General features: G+C 34.6%; 1 protein-coding gene and 1 long non-coding RNA gene across 10 annotated transcripts in view; one reads left to right on the top strand and one right to left on the bottom strand.

Annotated features, from left to right (window-relative positions):
• LOC120307839 (WD repeat containing planar cell polarity effector) overlaps nt 1–26,396 on the bottom strand; it is a 168,275-nt gene that overhangs the window by 114,304 nt on the left and 27,575 nt on the right. For 7 of the 9 annotated variants that reach the window (XR_005556666.1, XM_039343003.1, XM_039343007.1 and 4 more), the window contains 6 exons: nt 17,348–17,430; nt 16,708–16,752; nt 15,561–15,611; nt 12,653–12,723; nt 12,351–12,410; nt 4,998–5,112 (listed from right to left, as the gene is read on the bottom strand). Coding sequence is in view for 8 of the 9 variants with exons in the window: in XM_039343003.1 (XP_039198937.1) it covers nt 4,998–5,112; nt 12,351–12,410; nt 12,653–12,723; nt 15,561–15,611; nt 16,708–16,752; nt 17,348–17,408 (403 nt within the window). In the remaining variant the exon portion in view is untranslated. The other 2 variants (XM_039343006.1, XM_039343005.1) reach the window with 2 other exon arrangements.
• Nucleotides 1–26,396, top strand: part of LOC120307841 — a 53,398-nt gene that overhangs the window by 25,632 nt on the left and 1,370 nt on the right. The window contains exon 3 of the long non-coding RNA XR_005556667.1: nt 17,033–17,111. This is a non-coding gene — a long non-coding RNA (uncharacterized LOC120307841). The remainder of the gene's footprint in view (nt 1–17,032; nt 17,112–26,396) is intronic.

The following is a 26,396-nucleotide window of genomic DNA, read 5'->3' on the forward strand; positions in this document are numbered from 1 at the left end:
GAGGATTTTTTCATTTTATGTAATTATGTGAATTCTCCCTCTCTATCCAGTTCCCTTTTTTCATATGAAAATATCATAAGTGGCTTCAGGTAGAATAAAGGATACATGGTAGGATAGAAAAGATGGGCACGGAATCCTTTTCTTTCCAGCCATTTGTCTATTCAAAATGCCCTCCACACCTGCATTTCTCTAACAAACGATACGGTGACCTTTCTTTTAACTGTCATGGGAAAAGGAACAGTTGGGGAGGGGGGAAAACTACATCCTTAATCTTAAGCCACCGGCTATGTGATTAAAAGTCCTTACAGCAGAGGGAGAAGGCATACAGAGCTATCTGTATCATGTAGTTTTGCCTTTGATGTGATTATTGAAAATGGTGAATGGATTTAGAAATTAGTTTGAACTGATATCTCATATATAAATTAACAGTGTTTGAGTCTTTTTACTGCTATTTTGTTTATTTTACTTTGTTATACATAAGCAATTGACTAACAAAATATTATATCATTTTCTTCTATCTATGAGTAGTTGTTTATTCAATCATTAGTGGTTTCTCATTTCTCTTAGTTTCTCCAATATCTCTGCATTATATAATAATGCACGGTAAAAATCTCAAAAAGTAGAAAGTGTAAATTAGGAGGAACAGTTAAAAGTAAATGATAACTGATCATTTCAAGACATAGTGTTGTTTATTCTAGAAATAATAAAAAGAGGCTTCCATGTATGGAATTGAATTTATCTGAATCAACTCAGTTCAATCCCTTACCATTGACTTTCACTGGGATATTAACAGTAAAACATTCATCTCAATAAACAGAGAATGCAGAATATCTTTTCCTCAGTAAAACATTTGCAGAGTTACATTGGAGAGAAAGCTTGTGAGAATTGAAAACGTGGAACAAATTAATCCAAGACTTCTGCAAATTTTAGATAATCAAATTAGTATTTTAACATATATTCCTGTGCTTGCAATTTGAAATTCCCAAGCCAATTAGGTTGTGCAAGTATGCACTTTTCCTCATGTAGCATCCAAAACTGGACTCCTCTGAAAAGTACATCACAAAAGAAAAGCTCTCTGACTTTTAGTCAAAATGGCACTGTTGTCTGACAGCGATCAATATTCTGACATCCCATGTAGTATTTATATAGTGATATCCTATTAATTATTATTTTAATTGAAGCTGGGAGAATTAGAAACAAGTAGATTATTTTCTGTTCTAAACATCTGAAAGAACTCATTCATTGTTTATTTGGGTAGTGCCCAAGTTAAGCTCCACCACCATCTTTCCCTATTATGGCAATAATTTCATCAACTACCAAGAATAACAGAATAACAGAGCTGGAAGGTCTTCTTAGAGGTCTTCTAATCCAACCCTCTGTACAAGCAGGAGACCCTATATCATTCTGGACAAATGACTGTCCAATATTTTCTTAAAAAATTACAGTCGTGACAACTTTCTTTAAAAAGTTGTCATGACCATATTTGGAAGATGGATATCAGAGCCATTAAAGATTGGAGCTCTGCAAATCTTCTAAAGGTTGTGTTTTGGAAAGAACCAAAATGAAGCACCTCTTCAAGCTGTTAAAAGCTCACATGTTTCAGAAGCTGCTCCTGACTGCCGCCACATGCACTTCTTTGAAAAGATTTATGCAACATTACTAGTGATACCAATGAGGTTGAGGATTCAATGATTAAATTAGAAGATTGTAAGAAGTTGGAACTGATTTTCTGAAAAATGGAAACAAAATAATGTTTCTTAAATCTAGGTTTGGTTGACATAATTTACATTTGATTAGAATGCAAAAAAACAAGCAGCAAAAGGCCAACCAATTCTTTTTATACAGCATTAACCTTGTGAACTCTCAAGCTTCCTCCTTCCATTATATATTCAAGATGGACAGTGTTTAATATTTATTTGTTATGTATATGTAGGGGTGTGGGTCTATACATATGTTGTATATAGTATGTTTAGGTGTGTGTCATGTATGTGTTTCACTTTGAGAGCGGGCAACTAAATTTCATTTTTGATGTGTACCGTTGTGCCCATAGTAAAAAAAATATGACAATAAGCCTTGCCTTGCCTTGCCTTGCCCCACCCTCTAAGAAAAGCGGCAACTAACTACCCAGGGGAAACAGAGCAACCATAAGATTAATTTTAACCTAATTGGATATATATTCTTTTGAAACTTGGGAACTAAAAGTGTTCTTTCTTCTTATTGGAGATTTTTTTTTTAAATAAGATTTGAAAAACCACCGTATAAGTTTTGGACTTAGAAACCTATAAAACGGCGTTGGTGAAATCTTGTGGCATATTATGGTATTACAATTTGTTATTGCCTAAAAGAAACCTGGCTTGAAGCCCAGACTTCAGATAAAATTTGTTTGGCTTTGACAGCTACTACCTTTGAAAAATCCAGCTGCAAAGAAAGGATTTCTGGGCGACTTATCTGTGTGGCAGGGATGATGTACTGTTTTGGAAGCTTGCCTGCTTGAACTATGAATGTAAACTTTTACTGACTCTCAGAGCTATGCGTGGGGAACTGCTTTCTTATTTCCCTGCATAACAAGCATATATTACTACATGAGGTGATGGAACACCTTGGATTATAAACTTCTACTTGATAAACAATTTCTATTATAAAGACTACCTATAAAATGTGGAATAGATGTCCCATACCCAGCTACAAAACATAAAAAAATATTTTTAACGTTTGATTCTAAAGTCTTCAACTTAACATATTATCAAGAAAATATGGATGAAGATCAGGAAAAAAAACCTTTCCATGTTGAAATCAATACATGAAACTATCCTTTCGGCTTGTGATAAAATAAGAAGCAACACAAAGGAACAATGTTCTAGCTTAAATATACAAATCCAGATCTTGATTACAAGCAACAACACAGAAAACAAAAGGAAAATTGGAACAACTAAATGCTAAGACAGAGGACCCAACTGACCAACAGACCCAGCCAACTGAAAAAACAGAAAATGGAGTGACAATAATTGAAAATGGAAAAGACTTTTCACAAATCAAGAAATCAGAATATATTTGAGGAAAAGGAAGAAGAACATATTGAATGGAATATAAAGCTATCAGGACAAATATGGGGAATTGGAGTAACAGGGAGGCAGTTTAATGAATACCAATGGGCTCCCCCAAAAACTTCAACCAAATGGTCTTTCTTATTCCAAATAATATATATAAAAATAGAGGGAGAACTATTTGATGATTCAAAGGCACTGACATGGAAGGTTAGCTGGAAAAGGAAGAAAGCCACAGTAAGGCTGAAGAAAATAATTGCTTTGACTTATTAGAGGGGATATTATATTATTACCAATTAGATGGCTGAATATGGATAACTTTTAGAAAATAGAGTAAACATTATAATTAAATAGATAAGATGTGTAACTAGAATATTAGATTTTGGTATAAAAAGGGAAAAAGGGAGAAGTTGAGATAAGGGAAACTTTTGGTCACCTAAATATAAAATACTTGGAAATCAACTAATAGTGTTACTTTGAATAATGATGGAAAATTAAAGCCTGGAAAAAAAGCAACATGAGGACATTGATTGTATACAAGGATAAGGTGCAAACACAATTAAGATATGTATAAGCTAAAAATTATTGATAAGTGTAACAAAGATGTTTTTATTTAGTTGATAACAATAAGAATTGTATTAGCCCAATATGAGATAACAGATATTAATGGAAAAAGAGAGGAAATATTTGATGTTGTAACATGAGATTTATACTAAAGGTTTATGTTCATTATTGAACTATTGATTAACCCAGTCATCACGCTGCTTTTTAAATATCCAATTGTAAAATGAGAAAATCAATAAAATATTATTTAAAAAATAGAGGGGTAAATGTTTTAGGTTAATTCATTTATCGTGCCATAAAGATTCTTTGAAACTCTGTCAATAAGTCCCCTATACTGAGACAAATGAAAGAAAATTTAAATAGTTCAGAATTATTTGTTATTGGCTAGGAAAGTGGAATCAAGATGAACGTCACTCAAAGACTAAATTCAATATGAGATGAATTACTTGATCTTACTAAAATACTGGCAAATATTAAGATATATTGTACTTATAAAATATTATTGGATTGAAATTATATTTTTTTACCATGAAAATATTACATTATAGGATAAAATCAACTAAAAATGAGCAGATTAATCTTTTTTCCATGGCATGATGGACTTTCATAATATTATTTTGGATCAATTAGTTTCATTCATTTTCCTGTGAATTCTTGGAAATACATTCAATTCTAAAACATGATATTTAGACTATTTAGTCCCAATGTCATTGCTTCTTACTGGAATTAAAAAAAAAAAGTTAGACATTTTGGAGAAATCAGTTAAAGCTCTTTTAAGAAATTAATGGAGGGTGATGAAGATGATACGAATTTATTTAGTCTTTGGAATTATGCCCTTAAGTGTTCTGACCTTTTACAATAGTGGAAGTTTGTGTTAAAAGCTAAAATTTACTGCTAAACATCTTCATGTAACTTGTTTTTTAAAAATCACATTTTGTGAGTCATACTGTCAACAGATCACAAATGGAAAAGAGTCATTGCTCTTTACTAGAAAACTTAATTTTAATGTAGAAGGACTTAAATTCAATCTATGTTATTTATTTAACAGATGTCAGATAATATGACTGAACATACTCTATGACCAAGCCTGATCAAAATATAATCCACTCAAACAGGAAAAGTTACTTGTGCTAAAACTTTAATGCTTTGGGGAAAAATTACATGCTAACCTGAGTTTTTTTTACAAAAATGAATATAATAGCTGATAAAAATAATGTTTTTTCCTAAAGTGGTTTTGTCCTGAGGGTAGTAACTGTAGAATTTTATGCAATTACTTCCAGTGTTTTCAAGTCCCCAGTGGTAATAATTGGTCCACCTGTTGACATACTATTTCTCCTCTTCAGCTTCTAAATGCAGGCAGATGAATTGCATGCACATAGGTATAATTACCATCACTGATAGTGTTAGAGATAAACTTTCCCATCAGGGCTCTGTCAATCACGACTTCTTCTAGCTGTGGTCCAGAAAGGCTTAGAGATACCAGTATACCTGAAGAAAAGAGAAGCTGAATCCAAAGAGACAGGAAAAAATAAAAGTTATTAACAGAGATTGTAAGTTTCATACTAAATTTATATTTTAAAGATCCTATAATAATTCAACTGCTGAAACGCAGTAAGAGATTATTAATAATCAAAGAAAGGCACAAAAGCAAAAGCAAAGGAATTATGATATAAATACGTGTCAAATGCTACTGAATGAAGTACTTCCCATAATGTGCATATACAATAATAGAACTATGTCATTTAGGTTTGAAATCTTTTCCCAGGTGATTGCCTAATGAAAATGCAATTGAGTAATAAAAAGGCACCATAGATTCAAGGCAGTATGTCCAAATCATTTAATAACTTGTATCTATGTATTCCAAACTAAAGGTTATAGTAACAATGCCAAGATGAAAACAGCACCAGGTAAAAATATGTTTTTTAAAAAACTGAAAATAAGATTGGGATGAAAATGAATACTGAAGCAATTGTTACAAAGTATAAAACATATAAGTAGTTCTTGTCTAATAACACTAAATGTCATTTAGTGATGTAGTGAAAAAAAAAACACAAAATATAACTGCATAATAAACAATGGCAGTTCTGGCAAACCCAATTGTCATCATTAATCACAGACTGACTGGATTGTTAAGCAAAGACCCCATGTGACCATAACTTTTGATTTCCTGCCAGCTTCTCCATTTACTTTGCTTGCCAGCAGGGAAATTTGCAAATTACAATCATATGACTATGGGGCGCTGCGCAGGCCATAAGTACAAAGTCCAGTCGTAACAACCATTCATTCAGGGATGTTGTAAATTTGAATGGTCGCTGAACAGGTGGTTATTAAACAAGGACGACCTGAACTTACTTCCTATACAATACACAGTTCGTTGAATGTTTCTATCTGCCAGAATTTTCAGAATGCTTCAAACTACCAGAGCCAATTTGATGTAGTGATTAAGATGCTCCTAGAAACCAGGAGTTCTAGACCTGCCTTAAGCTTAAAAGTCAAGCTGGGTAACTTTGGGCCAATTACTTTCTCTAAGCCCATCTCACAGGGTTGTTGGTGTGGGGAAAATTTATTTAATAAATTTTGATGCTGCCTATCTCCCCTTAGAAAACATAAAAAGATAAACAGAAAAGCAATAAAAAATTTAAAACTATACAAAAACCCAGAACCAAGGAGATCAACAGAGCAGAAGTATTATGTATGTTCATTGCATTTACTTACAAAATAATAAAAGTGGGATAAAAATACAATAAATAAAATTTATAACTATCATTTACAAACAGTAGATTTGTTTTTGTGGTATAACATCTAAGCACTGATGAAAGGACTGTAAATTTGCCCTAGTTTACTGACCTGTCTAATGATACTTAACAAATAATGGATTTAAAATTAACCATAAATACCTTGTTTAAATAGTTCACAGAAAAAATAGAACATAATTTAAATAAGCCTTGCTCAGATTTGGGTAAAGGGAGATTTTATAATCATAGAATCAAATGTATATTTTTACATACATGCATTATATCAATCCACAGCTTAACTATGGTCATTATCAACTGTTAAGATATATGTAGTACAGGGATGAGTAAATTGCATTCTCTCTGCATGGAACCAAAGGTTCTTTTTCATGACCCTCAGTATCCCTTCTGACCTATAGAATAACATAAGTAATAACACCTGAGATTTGGATGGTCCAACCTTGCAGGCCTTTTGAAAAGATGTGGACTGGGTATAGGTTGGACTGGGTATAGGTTGGATTTTATTCTGTACATGAAATATTGATTTTAACTTTTTAAATAATTCTGATTATTTTACTGATTGCCACCCTTAATCACATGTCAACTAAGTTGCCACATAAAACTATATAAAGAATAAATAAATTTGGAGAAAAGCTCACACATATTAAAATAGGCATAACATAATTTAAAAATCTCAAAAGCTTCCAAAACTGCCAGCCAAATTTAGCTTTGTTATACATTTGATGAAATTCCATGCATTTTGCAATCTTCGATTTCCCGCAAAATAATTAAATATGCTATTTTGGTTATCAAAAAATTATCCATCTCTGATTGGGCAAATACTTGTACTTACCAAGTAAAATAGTTCATATAAAATATAAAGACTATGATTCACTAGTTTAAAGCAAATACTATTTAAATCTCTGAAAACACCTAGGTAAAGCAGATTTTGTTTGTAAAATATAAACTGTATTAGAATCACCACCATCTTTAATAAAACTATCTTCAAGTAATCATCTAGTTACTGAAACTCCCCAAGTGATGCCAAATGTCCTTTAAGGTTTTGTCCTAGTAAAAACATTAGACACAGTTAGATTCACACAGCTTTTATTACAAGATCTCAGCATTTCAGTTTATTCTTATATTGCAGTTAGATTAGATAAAATCTCAACTGATTCTGAAATAGATAATACGATTTTGTATCTTAATAGTATTTTGGAAATATTTTTAATTGCCCTTCCCTCACCAAAATAAATAACAGTATCTGAAGAATAACAAAACTCCCTAGAGGCTGTATAGATTAATGTATGGAATAAATATAAAAAAGTACTATATAAAAAAAATCTGTCTATAATATTCCCTGTTGAGGCTTCCTCAAGAAATAAATGAATAATCCATTTAGAAAAGGGAGGTGTTTACTTCCTGCCAAGTCTCCATGAATACCATCTATAACAAATACATTGACATTTGTTGCTATAAGGAATCTATCATTGCACATCAATAACCAAGTTCAGATACCTTCCAAGTAAAAATACTAATCACAAGAGAATATTCTTTTCAATGTGCTTTTTAACTCAAAATTTTAAATACCAGCTAAATTTTCCTATGAATTGCTTATATTAGTGGCTGCTATCTCACTGCAGTATCAACAGTCTATACAGTATTAGATAGTTACAACTGTATGTGTTTTGAGAAACAACAGACAAAAACACTTTAGCTCAGACATGTCAAACACAAGGCCCGGGGGACGGATGCAGCCCGCGAAGTAGTTTCATGTGGCCCATGAAGCCATCCTGGAAACAGTGAGGGAACAGCCCCTGCTGCCTTGGCCCTGGCCCAGGCCGGCCGGGAGCCAATGTACAATTTTGTGGTGGCCATCTATGCTGAAACAATTCAGTCTTAACTCCACAAGGCTCTCTGGAAACAGTGAGGAACCAGCCCCTGCCGCGTCAGCCCCACCCCCTGGGTGCATGCTGGAGAGGTGTCAGCCTTTGTGAGGAATGAAGAAATGCACCATCGCCTGGAAGTGGCCAGCAAATGGCCCTCGCCTACTTCACATATTCGGCTTGATTGGCTCTGGAGGAGGGGTTTTGGCAGGCAGCAGGGTGCTCTCCTCACAGCACCAAGAGGCTGAGCCGGGTGGCGCAAATCCAAAAAGAAACGCAAGGCTGCCCAGCTCCCAGCCTGCCCGGTTTCATCAGGCAGTGGGGTGCTCTTCTCACAGTGCCAAGAGCTGAGCCGGATGGTGCAAATCTGATGAGAAGTGCAATGCTGCCTAGCCCCCAGCCTGCCCAGGTTCAGCAAGCAGCAAGGTGCAAAGCTGGCGAGCTTCGCACTGCCCAGTTCAACTTCTTGGTGCTGTGAGGAGAGCGCCCCACTGCCTGCCAAAACTGGGCAGGCTGGAGGCTGGGCAGCATTGCGCAGGTAACATTGACTTTTACGCTGCTCATGGCATCCCCTCCTCCAGAGGCCACCAAGCCAGATAGGTGAAGTAGGAGAGGGCCATGTGCTGGCCATTTCCAGGCAATGATGCATTTCTTCATTTCTCACAAAGGCTGACACTTCCCAGCTGCGTTTCTTGCTTGTTTTTCTCCCTCCCTAATCTCAAATATTTTCCCACCACTCTGTACTTAGGAAGGAAGGAAGGAAGGAAGGAAGGAAGGAAGGAAGGAAGGAAGGAAGGAAGGAAGGAAGGAAGGAAGGAAAGGAGAGGGAAGCTCTGAGGGAAGTCCTGCCTTAGTCCTGCCCTACTGCCCTTTCATTATCCCCTTGTCCCCTCCTCCTGGCCTATTCTGGGGGTCTCCCATCCTATTGCTAAGAAAGCTTTGGATACAAAGCCGGGTTTCCTCCCTCATACTCATCATGAGCAACCTGAGTAAGGAGAGCAAGCACAACAGCAGCAGCCTTGAGGAAGAGGTAAGGGTTCCCCCTTGGGGAAGTGGGGCTGGGCTTGGTGCCGTGAGTGCTCGAGGGCCAGGCTGGGCATTTGGCCTCTGCTGTCCAAGGCTCCCGGCAGCCCGCACCACCATCCAGTCCCACCCGGATGGCCTGAGAGGAACAGTGAGGCTCCTCCAGTGGACCATGCTTTGGCACTTGCCCCGGTCCCACCCCCTTCTGCCAGAGATCCTCAGATCTGTCCCACTCCTGCCCAGGCCCCCACAGGCACCCTTGATGCAAATGATGTAGAGCTGGCCACACCCACCCAGTAGGCTGCACCCACTCTGGCCACACCCACCCGGCCCTCCGAGGGCAACTGCAATGCTGATGCAGCCTCAATGAAATTAAGTTTGACATCCCTGCTTTAGCTTTATTATCTGATACTTCTTTTGAATAACCAATAGTCAAAGTGAGTGGAACAATGATATTACAATTTTATGCAGGTTGTGCAAGGGCTGGATTTTCAGGGGTTGGTTTGTTAGCTGTTGAAAAAGGTGTATGAAGCCTTTCTAAATATATCTCAATTTTTCTGATACTGAGATGCAAAAGGAGAGGAAAAAATGGAGAAAAATATCTAAAAATTGGTTACATTTCAACTCCCGCATTCATACCCTTAGCCCCTTTGGCTGACCTATTTTCCAGCAGCCACCCATCCCACCAAATTTACATCTCCAATCACTACAGCAACATTATCCTCTTCCACCACCCGAGCTGAGAACATTCCCAAAAAATGGACCATAAGGGAAAATTATCCATGCTGCTTAAAAAGAAAACAAAGTTTTTAATGAAAGAGGAAAACAAGAGAAAAGAGGCTGCTATCTCAAAACCACAATCACCACAGGTGACATAAGATGAAGAATGGAACACACAGATACATGCAGGCAGGTCTGGTAGCCAACCTGTAATTTCTAGATTACTTGCCACAATAGTAGTTGGACAGTAGAATTTACTGATGTTTGAGAGATTTGTTGGAAAGCTCTATGTAACCCTGTGCCCAAACCTCCATGACATATGTTGGCTTGCTTTTATTTGACTTGCCACCAATTTTTTTCATAATTTTATAAGGTAAATTTCCAATATAAACATATTTTTTCAAGGGAAATCTTAGAAGACTGGATTTTGTACAACTTTACCAAAAACAAGGTTTGAATAGGCAATATAATGAAGCCTGACAGGAAATTGCTATGTAATGAGCAAGGATACTCATTTGCATGAGATTCTTCACTCAGCTTAGTTCCTTCCCATCTAAGACCCTAGAATCCCAACCATATCAGACAATTTAAATGGTTCCAAGGAGAAATCTACTGTTAATTGATCTCCATAGAGGATTGCTTTTATTTTTTCTTTCTTCAGATCAGTTATCTCACCATAAGAGAACACAACCTTTTATGCCATAACTGCAAATAAACTTACAGGTAGTCCTTGTTTTAATATCTAAGGGGTACTAATGACTTGCTGTTGCAGTGGTCACATGATTGCAATTTGGATGCCAGCCAACTACCTCCAATGAAACCGCTGCAGGATCCTGTGCTAACATAATCACTATTTGTAATGTTCACTGCCAACTTCTGGCAAGCAAAGTCAATGGGGAAGCCAAGAAGAGATCACAAATGGCGATGATGTGACCACAGAATACTGTGACCATGTGAGATTCGCCTACAACAATGGCAACTGGAACTGCTGGAATTGCTGTAGTAAGTTGGCATGCTCATATGAAACTATACTTTATGACAGCATCACTTAGTGACAGAGTTCCCAATTCTAATTACTGGTAAGTAAGAAATACCTATAAAGGCTTTACTATGTTTTTGAAAGTTGACCAGAGCACTTCTATCTATGTGACACTGTAAGATTGGTAAAGCAGGATCTCCTTTTTATATATCATGCTGATTTCATTCATAGGGAAACCTATAATATATGTTTATTAATTAGTTTCAGAATGCTTCCTACCAATTTTTTGAGGATAGAAATCAGATTCAGTGTACCTTAATTTTTTGATCCATGTAAAAAAACAGTCTGGTAAAAAAAATAATAATCACCTGGTTGCTTTTCAATTCTTTAGTAAGGAGGCACATTACTTCAGTCTAAATTAGTTTTAGATTGCTCCCTAACAAAACCTAGCAGTACATATGCTTTTAAAAGTACAATCCTGCATTTGTTTATGGAGAAATATATTTCATTGATCTCAGTGATGTTTATTCTCAAGTAACTATGCATTGCAGTATAATGCATCATTATCAGTTATCCAAACTTTGTCTTTGAAGTTAATAGCTAAGGGTATTCAAATTACAATACATGGCAAGACAAAATATTATCTAGCTCAATAACGTTATCGTTATAAAATATAGCTTTAATTACAAGAAAATTAAATTCTTACACCAATACTATAATTGAATATTAGTCAGTATATTTTAATAAAATTCAATGTATTAAGTCATTCAAGTATATGCCTGTTAAAAATATCAAGAATAAAAAGGTAGAAGTAGTTTTTAACATATTTCAGAAAAAAACTGTTGATTAGATTGCTGGATCACACTTTATGATGCCAACCTATTCCCACTTTTTCTATGCCGCTAACAAGATGCGAGCAGATGTTTTCATTATATATTATGTGAATATTTACATACACCTTCTGGGCAGTTTGGAAGTGTCATAAAAACAAACACGTCAAGTATAAATATTAAATTATGCATCTAACTCTTTGATAATCCAGTCTGAAAGTGGTGATGGGGTGATTCTAAACTTGTAGATTCAGAAGTAAGTCCTGCCAATTTCAAATGAACTTCTATGTTATGTGAGTGTATGGGGGACTGCAGCCTATATTTTCTAAATAGCTCATTTTAATTGAAAGCATTATGTATTTTTCATGATTGATTCCAATTTGAAAAGAGACATTTTTGTCAAAACATTCAGCTGAGTATTATACTGGTTTTGTTCTTCAAGTGAATATGTGCATCAATAAATTATCTTAAACAAACACTGTATTTTTTTATAAGTTAATTTAAGACTAGTCTCTTTAACAATTGTTCAGTGCTGTTGATTGAACATTGCAAAACCATGTCAAAACATTTACCTGACAGACATCTTTGCTCTTCCATTTACTTAGTACACACTGACTGTTTTGCATCAGTTCCTGAAAGAAAACAGAAAGTAGACAGTGAATAGATGACTATAGACATTTCACATGTGGTTAAAGTTCTTCTGTTTTTCAAAGGGGAAAGATTGCCTGACATCTAAAACAAAGATGCAACTGTTTTGGATATCCCACCATACAAAAGCCAATTTATCACCAGAAGGAGATGATCTTTTGGAAAATTAAAGGTGTTGAAAGAGATTTGAAAGCCTGGATTAATTATTAATCTTTCTGAAAAATACCTCTAGCTCCTTAAGTGTGTCTTGAAGCTTTTCTGGACGTTTGTTCTTAAGTACCCAAGGATAATTTCGAGCTAGCAAATAAAATAAATAAGATATTGCATGCCATAATGAATAACTGTAACCAGTACTTGATTTGAATCCATAGTTTATGAATAATCTTAACATAAAACATTTAAACACTGAAAAGAACACATTAAAAGGAATGTAGTTTTTCACTGCATTATGAACATTATCAATCCCATTATCGATTTGTTTATAATTTAAAGTGTCAACTTTCAAAATAAGTTAAATATTTATTCAAAGTATGAACATTTACCACTAAAAGTCTACATAACATGGATTCAGCAATCTACAGAATATCTGTCAGCTATGAGTCTGCTAGTTTCTGACAATGTACAGTAAGTCTTTGCCACTGCCACCAAAGCATGACTGAGAAGGAGGGTCTTCTCTGTGATCAAGCCTGGATTATGGAACACATTATCATGAAAGTCCTACTTGGCCCTTCTTCTGTCTGAGAAGTCCTTATTTTTCCAGATGTCTGACTGTCCAAGTTGAGGAGTTTTGTTAGTTTGGCCCTTTGCTTTTAAGTTTTTTCTAACTTTACTGTCTTTACTTCTACATGGGTCTCTTATTATTCATTTATTTATGGGTTTATGACTTTTGAATTACTATGAACGCTTATGTACTATATTTATAGCGGAAGAATGTAAATCTTGTTGAATTTATAAATAACTGCTTAGGAAGGCCATACAAGTAAATACTATTGTATTGTAGGAACAACAGCAATAGCACTTAAGACTTATATACTGCCCCATAGTGCTTTACAGCACTCTCTGACAGCATGCAGAAAAGAACCACTCATCCATAATGCTGGGATGAAATTGAGTGGGTCAGGGATTGCTGCAATATTGTGGGTGGCCAATTGACATGTGATGGGTGGGTTGAACAGTTGAATTACAAATGCTGCTTCCCTTGCTTCAATTACTGATTGACTGTTTAGATTGCTTAATGTGATACTCATTTTTGAACACTCTAGCTGAGGCTATGGAGCATCAGTGGGTCATAAATGTAGGGAAGCAATGACAGGAGGCATTGGGTTGATTGTTGCTGTTGATTGAACAAAGGCCTTGGTGGGTGTCTCCAGTTGTCCTTCTTTCCTGCATCTTGATGACTTCAGTTGTTGTCTGCCTCAGCTTCCAGCTGCTGTAAGGTAACCCCAAATCTATCGGTATATACAGGTACAGAAGGGAAAAGGAATGGGACATTGAGCTGCAATGAAATCTGCATTCTGGACACTGTAACAGCTCTAATTGTAAGAAAGGCATTATGGCTTTTTTATAAGACCTTAGTTGTAAAAGCTAAATGACAGCATTATAGAGCTATGTGACTTCAATATCCATGTCCTGAGTGTGGGTTCAGATTGGGATTGGGCTTTCATGACCTCCATTCAGGAAGTAGTAGACTCATATCCAGCTGTTTGTTCAGCATTCTGGATAGAGATGAGAATTTCCTACAGGCTGTGATATTTTTGCAGGATTGTCATAGATAAAATCACTCTAATTTCTCAAAGTTAGATACCACTTGAGCAAAATCTTGCAAGATAACTTAGGCAGATCATCTTCTTTGAGAAAGATTGAAGAATCTGTGCCTCTTATTTTGGACAGCTATCTGGGATGTGGATACAGGAGGTGACCGTTTTCTCTTTGAACCAGGCAGTGATTCAACCTCTTCAGAAAAAGTAATTTCTTCACCTATCCTTGCTAGATAACCTCCATCCACTCTCTAATCTCTGCTTTCCTATCATGAAAATATTATGGACCAGGTGGTAGGAGTTCCATTATAAAGATTCTAAAGGAAACAAATAGGCTATTTCCTTTCCAATCAGGAGTCAGGCCCACACATTGGATGCAAATAGCAATGGTTGTCTTGGTTGACAATCTCTGTTGAGAAGTAGAGAGTGTGTACTTCTCCTGACCCTATTACTAGCCCTACTGGCATTCATTTGGGCCACTTAAAAAGAATTGGAACTGGGAAGATTATAGTGGTTCTACTACTTCCTGAATGAATAATATCTACTGCAGCAAAAACAATTGAGCTCTTGTTACTCTAGTCTGGAATGACACAGCGTTCATTCCTCTTTCTCATGCTGTTAAACTTCTATCTGAAACTACTTGGAGCGTTTATCTGTCAGTTTGAGGTGAGATATTAATATGATAAGGGCCATGAATGTTCTGGAGATCCTAATTAAATTTCCTTTGTAAGCAGAGGCCTGCTTAGTAATGGGGAACCAGTTTAGTAGCATTACAGTTTTGATTTGATTGCTGCTTAGTTTCCAATAGGCTCCTAGCTTCAATTCAAGATATTAGCCTTAATCTTTAAAGCCCAACTTATCACAACACTCATATTTCGTCAGGATGCTCTCACCCAAATGGAATCAGTCCATTGAGTGGGTTCATCTTAAGAAAGACTGCTGAGGATCCCCACACTATGTGAAGTGAAAGAATTAGTATCAGTCATGGAGTTTGTAATTTGAGAGAAATAGAGGGCAGAACTTAATATTTTCTTTTGTAATAGTTCTTCTACCCCACCCAACTCCTTCATGAGGTTCAATAGAAAAAAAACCAAATAATTTATTTGAACCCTGGTGCTTTCTACATGTTTTGGATTCTACATTTCCACCAGCCTGATTGTAATGAATGAGAACAATAAGACCTATAGTCCAAAAGATGTGCAAAGAAACAGAAAGTCTATCTCTGGGACAAGTTGCTACTTCTCTGACAAAGAAGCCCTCTCATCTAGAAAGCTACTTCTATATCTGATTTTTAAAAAAGCAAAATTAAAGAAAAATATACATTTACATATTTGTACATTTATTTGCAGTTAACAAGAAAACGGGAAATACTCTTACATTCTGCAAATTGTTGCTTCTCATATAAATAACCAACTTTAATTTGCGGCTCTACAAGAAAAAAAAACAAAGTTGAACTATCTTAATTTCTATTGTCAGCAAACTGCTATTTTATATTTTGAAAAAATAAAAGTATTTCATAGGAGAAAAACAATGCTGGTCTATAACTGTAATAAAGATTTGATTGGGTGAAAATTTAAAATTGTTTCCTTCTCTGGTAAACTAAATTTGCTGTAAAATGGAAGCAATTTCAACAGACGCAATGATACTAAACAAGTTTTATTCTAATTAACTTGACAACCGAATCCAAACCAGAACTAGTCTGTGCTGCTTGTGGAGGCAGCATGGAATGCTGACACAAACTACCACTTTAATGTGGACCAAAACAGGAAGTCATTCTAGCTGAAAAGACCTTTTGGCCCATCATGAATCTTCTAGGATTAAAAAATTTAATCAGATAAAGAAAATTGATCATTCGCTCTGAAATGCCCATTTCAAATATCAGAAAAGGAGGATCCAGGAGACCAATATCACTGCATTCCCATGAATTTACAATGCCCTCTACTGGATCTTCAATAAATAAAGTGTAACAGGCTCTATCAATTCAATATATTGTACCTTATATTTTTTATATAAGAAATTGAAAACTTCTGAAGAATATACTTTTTTGTTGAAAAAATGTTTAAAAGTAGGTTGAATTAATGGCTAACTAGTGGCAGAGCAAAGTAATTTGGAATAGTTTTGGTTTATGAGGAGAAAAGTTGGACAAGATCTTTGTTAAAACAAGGAAGTAGAAAATTGTAGAAATATCTGAAATCTCATCAACAAATAAAAGCCATACTATAAAAACAAGACAGGTAAGAGAAGTGGGAATACAAGGAAGATAATGTACAAGTCCACATGTACAATCTTAAGAAATTACCTTAACAAGATGTGCAGACTTAAATATTATATGATTTACTACATATTATACAAGTTTCAAACTACACTATGACTATTGGAATAAAATAGGCACTTAATGACCAAATTACTCATTGTTGAAAATACACTACATAAATACGTAAACATAAAAACATAAAATTTCTGAAATGCTGAATTTTTAACTGTAATCTTATTACAACTTTTATTATAAGTGGCAAAATTTTACCTGGTTCGTTCTTTTCGTGGTACTGATAGACACCAATATCTTTGTCTAGAAAATTAATGAAATGCAACCTTAATTATGGCACTTAAAACCGAGCAAATTTCTTTGCTCATTATAGTAAAGTAAAGCATGCAGTGACATAAATATAATTCAAGTTACCAGGCACAAATGCATAAGTGACAATTTCATATAGGCGTAATTTAGATACACATACATTTACATGTGAATACCTGAAAATTTTTTTATTGCAATTACAACACAGTACATAACAAAAAGTATCTATTGTAGCATATTAAATAGTCTGATAGAAGTTTGCCTTGTGTTACAGAATTGGGATATTATCCTCTCTGAAATAAGTAGCAAAGAAGTCTGACAATCTAACTCACTTTCAGCCCAAAGTTTTACAAGTAAGTATTCTTTCCTGCAAAGTTTTAAACAGCTAGGAAATCAAGTTAGAAATCACCACTTTTGTTCAGATAGTGTTTATCCGATAATGAATGTTGTCTCTTGTTGGAGAATGATTAACAAGCTTTTGTACATTGTATGAATCTGGAAACTAAGTGCAATGCACCACATTAAGATTAATATTAACATGATTTGATAAGTTTCTTTAAAAATTGGAAAAAAAATAACATCTGTTTACCTTCAACATATAAGTTGCTTTTCACCGACCAGAGGTGCATTTCAGAAAGAAAGACAGTCATCTATAACAGTATGCACTTATTTCTAGAGCAAAAAGAGATGAAAACAGCAGTAAGATGAAAGATAATGAAATTCCTTTATTATTGTACAACTGTAGGACCTAGCTTCCTGGATGAGAAGCAAAAACGTCTTCACACAAAACAAAGAAGTCCAGTTGCCATTTGAAAGAAAGCACCTGGATGACTGAGAACCTCTATAGACATGTAGACCTAAGAACACTATATTTTTAATAGGCTGACATTTACTAACTGTACTTGTTTACTGATCTAATTTAAACTGAATAAATTAAATCAAATTAAGTTAGTTCAATTTATAATTCAATTTAAACAATATATATAGACTTATTTCCCTAATTTTCTACCTTAAAGTGTATTTAGTTGCATACCTTTCCCAACAGAACCAATGATTCAGATTCCCCACTTTACTGTGTTCCCAGATCTGTTCTAAAGATTTGGAGACTCACCGCAGGCGACTTGGGATTATGTAAAGAATGCAAATAGGAGAGAAAAGGAGAGAATGCCAATAGTACTAGCAGATCTTGTATGTACCCTCTGAAATCAGGTGTTGTTGAAAAGGAGTGCTTGAATGTAACATAATCATACTGCCATAGATCTTGGCAGTAAAGCTGCAGAGTAATAATTTACATAAAAGACTAGCAATTGCTTTTTGAGTAGATGATGGTGGTGATGCCTGCAGAATGCAAATACAATTGAAGGACATTTAAGGTGAGGAAAAAAAGCAGCCATGATGTGAAATTCAGAGAACAGCCAGGAAATAATATCAGAATGTTATACTATGCCTTGAAATGACACCTTGCAGACTTTTTTTTAAAAAAATGCACAAAATAGCTTATAAGAGCTATTTATCTTTGTTACCTTCTGGGAGGAGGCTTTGTGGTATCCAAAGCAGAACTAATAGATTCTGTAATAGCTTTGTACCTTATAGTATCAACCTTGTTAACTCTCAAGACTCTTTTTTCCATGTATTCAAAATGGACTGCGATGTGTGTGTGTGTGTGTGTGTGTGTGTGTGTGGGTGTGTATATTTTGTTTGTATGTATAGCATATGTATACATGTATGGATGTATGTGTATGTGTATGACCTCTCTCAAGTCCCTGGATATTAACACCATCTCTTGGGAACTTCTGGCATATGATCAACCGACATGGCGTACCTTGGTGTACCAGGGTTGCCAGACATATGAACACAGAAGGACAATCTTGGCACAAGAGAAGCGAGCACTCCGCAAAGCCAGAGCTGTGAATGCTGAAGTAACAGTGTCTACATTTCTTTGTTCAGTATGTGGCAGAATATTCCGTGCTAACATCGGTTTTATTAGCCACTTACGGACACATCGTTGATGGCCCATAACCCACAAGATGTTAAGGTCTTCATCGAAATCGATGGACAAACAACATGTGTATGGGTACATTTTTTTGGGGGGGGGAGAGTGGGCATCAGAATTTCATTTTTAATGTGTGCCACTGTATTCACAGGAAAAAAATGACAATAAAGTTTATCTTATCTTAAAACAATCTTAAGAACCATTGAAAACACCCACTGATTTTTTCATATCTCTGCTGTGTAAATACTTAATGGTATTTATATATTTATTTAATTACCAAACATAAAAGGAAGTATTTAATTTAGTCCTTCTATAAAAGGAAGTTTATACAGTTTATTGAGGTGATAATTTTTAGTAGGAAGAAATGATAGTTAAGAATTTCAGTATTCTGTTATATCTTGATGTCTTGCTCACTGATGAATCCAGTAAGCAAATATTAAAATATTTACTCTCCGCAGTACAAAATAATTAATTAGTTAGCAGTTCAAGTGATCATCTGTCAATTCACATGCATAATTATATACTTATGCATAGCCCCAAGTGAAAATGTTTAGATCTTAAGGGTCTTCGATGTGAACTCCATCCATTCATAACATGCTGTTAGGCATGGCTCTCACTGAACTCAGTTCTGCTCCTAAAATCACTGCAGATAATCTGAAGAAAAAAAGACTAAATATATAAGAGGACAGGTTGTCTGACTTTATAAACAACATGTGAAAAACTATAGTTAAAAGATAAGCAACCAGTTTTTCATTATGATCTCTGCAATTCACATATAGATGGCTTGCAAGCTTTTCATCTGAATCAGCTGGATAAAGGTGGAGAGATGAACCCATATAGCTGCCTGATATAGTTCTTGAATGGTTATGACTGGAAGAAGTGTGAGAAAGTTGGCATTCAGCAAATTTATTTATTTATTTATTTTATATATCAAACTTCTTAACCATCCATCTCACTCATAGAGGGGCACTGGGCGGTGTACAATTTAATCAATATAGTAAAACATTAAAAACTGGATAATTTAAGATTAAAAAATGTTGAACCTATACATGTTATGGAAATAATGGAGTTTTCCTTGCCATATATTAAGTTCCATTTTTAATCTGAGAGCAATACAATCTGAAATAGAATTTCAGTACATGTCAATGACCAAAACTGCATAAAGAATATTCCAAGCACGGCAACTGTTTGGCCATCCATGATCTTCGAAAAGGAGCAAAATGTCCACAAATGCTACACAAGGAGTAGACATATAACTAAGGAGTCAAAAGAGTAAATTGGTTTTTGTTAAATGTATGAATATATTCTTTACTAAGATAGAACAAAGTTGGTATTTATCAAAAGTAAATCCAGCCATGTTATAGAGCAGTGATGGCGAACCTTCTAGAGACCGAGTGCCCAAACTGCAACCCAAAACCCACTTATGTATTGACAGGTGCCGGGTGGGCGTGGCCCATTGGGTGGGCGTGGCTGCCATGGTAATGCCAGACTGAGTGGGACTAAAAAGTTCAATCAATCAATTCCAACTTTGTGAGATCTTTTTTTTCCCCCGTGAGAAGTTGAAATTGATTGATTGAACCATTTTTATTTTTTATTTTGCACACGGCGCTGGAGGCCTAAAGCGAAAAGGTTTTATAAAACCCAGCTGAAGGCCTAGGACTGGGGCGATGGCGTGCGTGCCCACAGAGAGGGCTCTGCGTGCCACCTGTGGCATGCATGCCATAGGTTCGCCACCAAGGTTATAGGGAATAATGCTATGTTCCTTGAAATAGGTTAAATTCCCTTTTGTTCCAAGTCAGAGTTGAGTCAAAGCTGATCTGTACGAATAGAGTCAGTTTATTACTTCTTGTGTCATTTGATTATGTGCCATCTGGTGTCAGCTCTTAATGACCACTTAGATTTTCTGCAGGATGATCTGTCTCCAATCTGCTTTTATATTTCCTCATCATAAATGACCAGAGCTGGTTCTCATTTTGACAAGAGGTCTACTGAATGTTTCCAAAACAATCAAGTGAAGATAGTTCTGCCTTCATAAAAACACATTTCTAACACCCAAAAAAACCCCAACCCCAACCCCAATATATATATTGCGTTTGGAAGTAGAATATTTGCTTGAATTTTTGTGTTGTGATCTTAATTTTAGTAAATATTACCATATCATTAATGCTGTGAAGTTATATTAGTTTAAAACAAAAATTACTATTATTAATATCAGTAATCATTTGTAATAATATGTAAATGATGGAATTCATATTATTTATTTTTTATAATGATATATTCTTCACTTGAGTATGCTTTGTTGAGCAATGGACATCCCCTCTCTCTCATATTGCATTAAAATGTGTTTTCAGAGTATTAAAATTAAAAATGAGAAAAATTAGAGAATCTCAAAGTAATTAAAAGACAAACATCCTTTCACCATCAAAAACAAACTAAAGGAGCTACACTTCACTGATTGGTACATATGGGTGTGGTTCTTGTGAAACAGCTTTAAGCTTTAGAAGTACAGAGCAGGGCTCCAAAAAGGCTCACAACTGATATATATGAAATAGAGACCAAAATGAATTTTATGGATTAGTGTTACTTCAATAAATAATATTAGATCAAGTTGGTATTATAGTTCAGTAACTTTTCTCACTCAATCAGATTCTACATATTTGGTTAGTACTATTGCATACTCTTTCTGATTTTAGATTGAGTTGAGACAAGAAATTATTTTCATCTATAACTGTTATTTATTTCTAAAACACTAACAAAGACTACATTGTCTACTCTATAAGCTTCTCTCTCATGCTTAGAAGGTTAAACTTTGAACCTAGGAACAATGAACAGTTTGCCTGTGGTTAAGTGTTCCTATACCTCTCTTTGCTCACAGCTTTTGATACTTCCTGAAAATTCCAATAGTAACTTGTACAGCATAAATGAAGGTGAGTTAGTGAAAGTGCAGGGCTCCACCATCTTTGGTAGAATTATGGAGGAATTTATCATATTGCTGCCGCTTCCAGCATCCCTCACCATTGGTCATATTAGCAGGGTCAGCTGAACTTTGTTATCCAGTAATACAGTTCCTACCACTGACTAGATATTTTGGATCCAAGACAACATTAGACAAGGCATGCTAGGATAAATACAAGATGGAAAAAACAGGTAGATAGATATTAAATAGCATATGAACAAACATGTTTTAAATAATCATTAAGATGTACCGATATATGCAAGAAGATAAGGAACTGAATGATCCCTGGAACGAGCCAATTTAAGGAATTAAAAGTTTTGGAAACATGTGGAGAGGGCATGAAGGGAAGATGTGGGTTAAAGTGAATGAATACGTTTTAAAAAAATCAGGGGTAACAAAATTATTGAGTGAGCAGAAGGAAATGTATGCAGATGGAAGAAAAACATAGATTTGGCAAGTTATACCAGGGGTGGTCAACCTTGGCTCTTTTATGACTCGTGGACTTCAACTCCCAGAATTCCTGAGCCAACTAAGCTGGAATGGCTCAGGAATTCTGGGAGTTGAAGTCCACGAGTCATAAAAGAGCCAAGGTTGACTACCCCTGAGTTATACTATTAAAATTGAGACAAAATTGTTGAATGGAACTATACAGAGAATGGGTTATTATTTCTGGTAATGTTTAATAGCTTTTATTTTTTTTTCTGTGTACACTGTTTAATTGTTAAGAGAGGGATGAGGGGGATTTAGATTAAATGAAAAGGGGGATTATATATTTATATTGTTAGGCATTTTTGTTAATTTTTACTGGACCTTTGCTGATTAAGAAGAACTGAAGATTTAGAGAGGAGTTGATAGAAAATGGGATGAGGAATGAGACGAAGATAGACCTGATTATTATATTTTAAGAGACAGTGTTAAATTGTTAATGTTGAATATGTTTGCTGCAGTTAAAGGAGAAAATTTCTTTTTCTTACTATCTTTCTTGGGGGGGGGGGTTCCACACTTTCTTTTTTAAAATATATTTCTGTATTAGTTTTTGTATTATTTTATATAATCCTTAATAAAATTGTTGAGAAAAAAAGGAATTGTGCAAAGAAAAAAAAATCCGATACTGAGATTATAAGTGGGTGTAATGGGTAAAATAGTTTAATTAATGGAAGAAAAGTAAAAGAAAGGATGACATAAAAATTCCTGTTTGAGGAAGGATGTCTATAAAGATTCTCAATCATCCAGGTCATGGTTGTCTCAAAGGTGCTTTTCCAAAAGGCAAGTGGACTTTCTTGTTTTTTTTCTTTGAAAACATTTTGCTTCTTGGATGAGAAATGAAACATTTTCAAAGAAAAAAACCCAAGAAAATCCAGTTGCCTTTTGGAAAAGCATCTTTGGGATATTTGAGGAAGGGCTGCTGTTTTTAGGCAGAGCTGAAAAACACTAACATTTTAATTTCATTTAATTTCTGCTTGTTTGTTATGTTAAATACCATTATACTAACGAAAAAGATATATTCTTTTCTCACATGTTCATTTCTTGTGTTAACTCACGTTAAAGTAGGTTTTTTTTTCCTACACAGTGTTTTACATTTCACTGAATAGGAAGAAGGTAAAAGAAACTGAATTTTCCTCTATTTTGTTTCTCCCTCTGGTATATTGTACTGTACATGCCTTTTTAATTCTCCAAATGAGATTCTGTATAGAAAGTAACCCTGGAAAATTGGATAGGGACATGACCCATAATTTAGCATTAAAGTAGGTTTACTTTAGCTGTATTGACCATATTAAGAGAGTGCAAAGTTTGTTTTCTCCTCAAATTATTTATATATTCAGAAAGGAAACATTAGAGGAGTCTATGTTAACAGCATGTTAGTATTTTAAAATGCTAAACGTTTCCAAATGTATCATTTTACAAATGTATCGTGTACCACAAACAGAGGGATAAATAAGCTAGTATACAGTATGATTGGAAAGTTACACTGAAACTTTTATTGTCACAAGAAAACCAACCATGAGTTGTATAATAACCACTGGGAACAAAACATTATCTGATTACCTAAGAATAGTGGCATGAAAATCACACACTGTAAACTTATTTCCATTTGCTAAGAAGTTGTTTCATGCTTCACTGAATTAATTCTTCACATTAGAAGCCTGAATATAAGACCTATCTTTTGAAATTACAAGTGGTCATGTCATAGCAATAGTGCATTCAGTTTTAATATATTCACATGTGTAATAACACCAAAATTATATCTTGAACTAAAATTCTTGTTTGCAGCAAATACATGAGCTAGAACATTTTTGATTCAACTAGGCTTCCAGTTTCACAGAAAGAACAAATTACAGTTCTTAAGTCTAATAGTATCCATAGCTCTGGTTTAAAATTTTAGGGAATCATTATAAGCCACTTGAATAATAAACCCTAATCTCTCATTACTCCGCAGTTACTGTACGTGTGGACATACATCTTGTATAAGATTTAATAATATTTGAAAGCAAATTATGAAACCCATCCAAATTCTAAGAATACCTTTGATACAAAAACATTGAAAGTAAATATGTGCATAAGCTTCCCATTTTTCAGTCTAATGGATAATATCCCAAAACAATCCCTTTTATTCTGATATTACATAGATATGAAAAAACAGATTTTCTCCTTTTGTGAATACTAAAAAAATATTCCATATTCTACTTGTTTTTTAAAATAAATAGTAATTATTGTTCTAACATGATTTTGAAAGCCACTTTTTAAATCATATATAAAACAAGAGTTATAATAAGCACTGCTATATTTCAATCAACTTCAGATAATATGAATGGTTATCAGTGAATTTCACTTTCGATATTAATGAAGTCATTTTGTTTAAGCTGATTTTGGAAGCTAGGTTTTTTTTCAAAAATAATTTCATAAAAGTTAAAAATAAAAAAGTCAAAGAAAACACAATAAAAATTATTAGAGCTTTAACAAGGTAGGATTAAAAACTTATTTTTTTAATTTGCCAAAATCTTTAAAAGTGTGTCCATAGTATTTGAAAGCAAATGAATGATTCCAGCTAGAATAAAGCTATCCAATCAGTCAAATACAGAAATGTGAAATGCCAACAATACAGAAGAAAACTTTTAAGTATTATAATTAATAGTTACAAGTTATTTTTTCAGACAGTAAATATTGTGTTATATCATGTTATTTTCAGTTTAGAATATTGTCATAGAAAAGTTGTAGGTACAAAGTCAGTTTAGGTCTATTGAAGTCAAATATTCTCCCTGAAATGGTTCATGATTTAATACATTTTGTTGCATTTACAGTGAAATAATGCAGCGTGTCCTTTTATAAATAAGAAGTAGAAAAAGACTTCGATTAATGATTTGATCAATGACCTCAATAATTGCATTCAAATAATTATGAAAAATAAATAGGTACTAGTATAAACGTAAATGTAAATATGGGATAACTAATTATTTTACTGTTTTCAATGTGTGCATTGTTTTAAGCAGGATAGGAAGGCCCGGAGGAACATTGTCCATGGGGTCATGATGGGTAGGACACGACTTCGCAACAAACAACAAAAACATTGTTTTAATGAATTATTTGGTACATTTTTTTGGAAGTTAAAAGCCTTATTTATTTAAAACAGAACATTTTTAGTCATTCTTTTTCTACATAAATATGCTGTTCTAAGACATGCTATGTAGTAAGTCCTAATGGATTTGCATGGTGCTAATAGTATCAAGGCACTTTCAAGACAGATATTAGTGAAAAAAGGTATATCATGCAAACTGAAATACTTTACAAAATTGAAATGAAAATATTTTTACAACCCTTGCCACTGGCTAAAATAAACAATGATAGTGTTCTACAAATGCTACTTCCATTCATTCCATGACACTCTACACTTTATGTACTTATCTTCTAGTCTATCATTATAGACATTCTTTTTCATGGTTCTTAAATGACAAACTATTGCAGAAGACAGTACTAAGAACCACCTCATACATTACAGCCAACATGAAGAGATTGCTGGCTTGCAATAAGGGAGCTCAAAAAACCTTATGTGAAAAGTCATTATGAATTTGGCACGCTTGTAAGGCAGGACGTAAATGTATTAAGCCTCCCAATTCTTATTCTGAGATTTATGTGGCAGAACACATCACACCACGAAAAGTGACCATATACTGCTGAAATTTAGCTGTACAATCTTGAAGAACTCTGCAGGCAGAAAAATAGTGTGTGGAGGCTACTGAGTTTACCATCCTTATTCTATGGTGAGCAGATTAGTACACACAGCAAGAGATGACCATACAACTTGAAATACCCAGGTTTTCTTTGGACTGGAAAACTAGGGTTATCCCTAATCTTACTATCCAAGGAATCCAGCCTTTTAAAAAGAAATGTATAAACATTTAGAATATTTATTATTCAATTAATACTTTTTCCAAATAAACAAGAGAAATAACTTGGTATGCTAATCTTTTCTTCCTGTGTTTGGCATATTCTTACACTTTTAATTTTCAGCTCAAGCGGGAGATCTTAAGCCATGATTACCAGTTGTCTCTATTAAAAAATAATTTAGCAAAACGTATATTAAATTTTACATTCCCCAAATTTAGGAAAGCTTTATCCTTAGCTTGATTTAATGTTCTTCCCACAATTCTCCTGAAAAGGAAATATAGGAAAACCCCATATGAAACCCAATAC

The sequence above is a fragment of the Crotalus tigris genome, unplaced genomic scaffold (genome assembly GCF_016545835.1).
Source record: "Crotalus tigris isolate CLP2741 ecotype Arizona unplaced genomic scaffold, ASM1654583v1 scf7180000017831.1706817, whole genome shotgun sequence".
NCBI classification, from domain to species: Eukaryota; Metazoa; Chordata; class Lepidosauria; order Squamata; family Viperidae; genus Crotalus; species Crotalus tigris.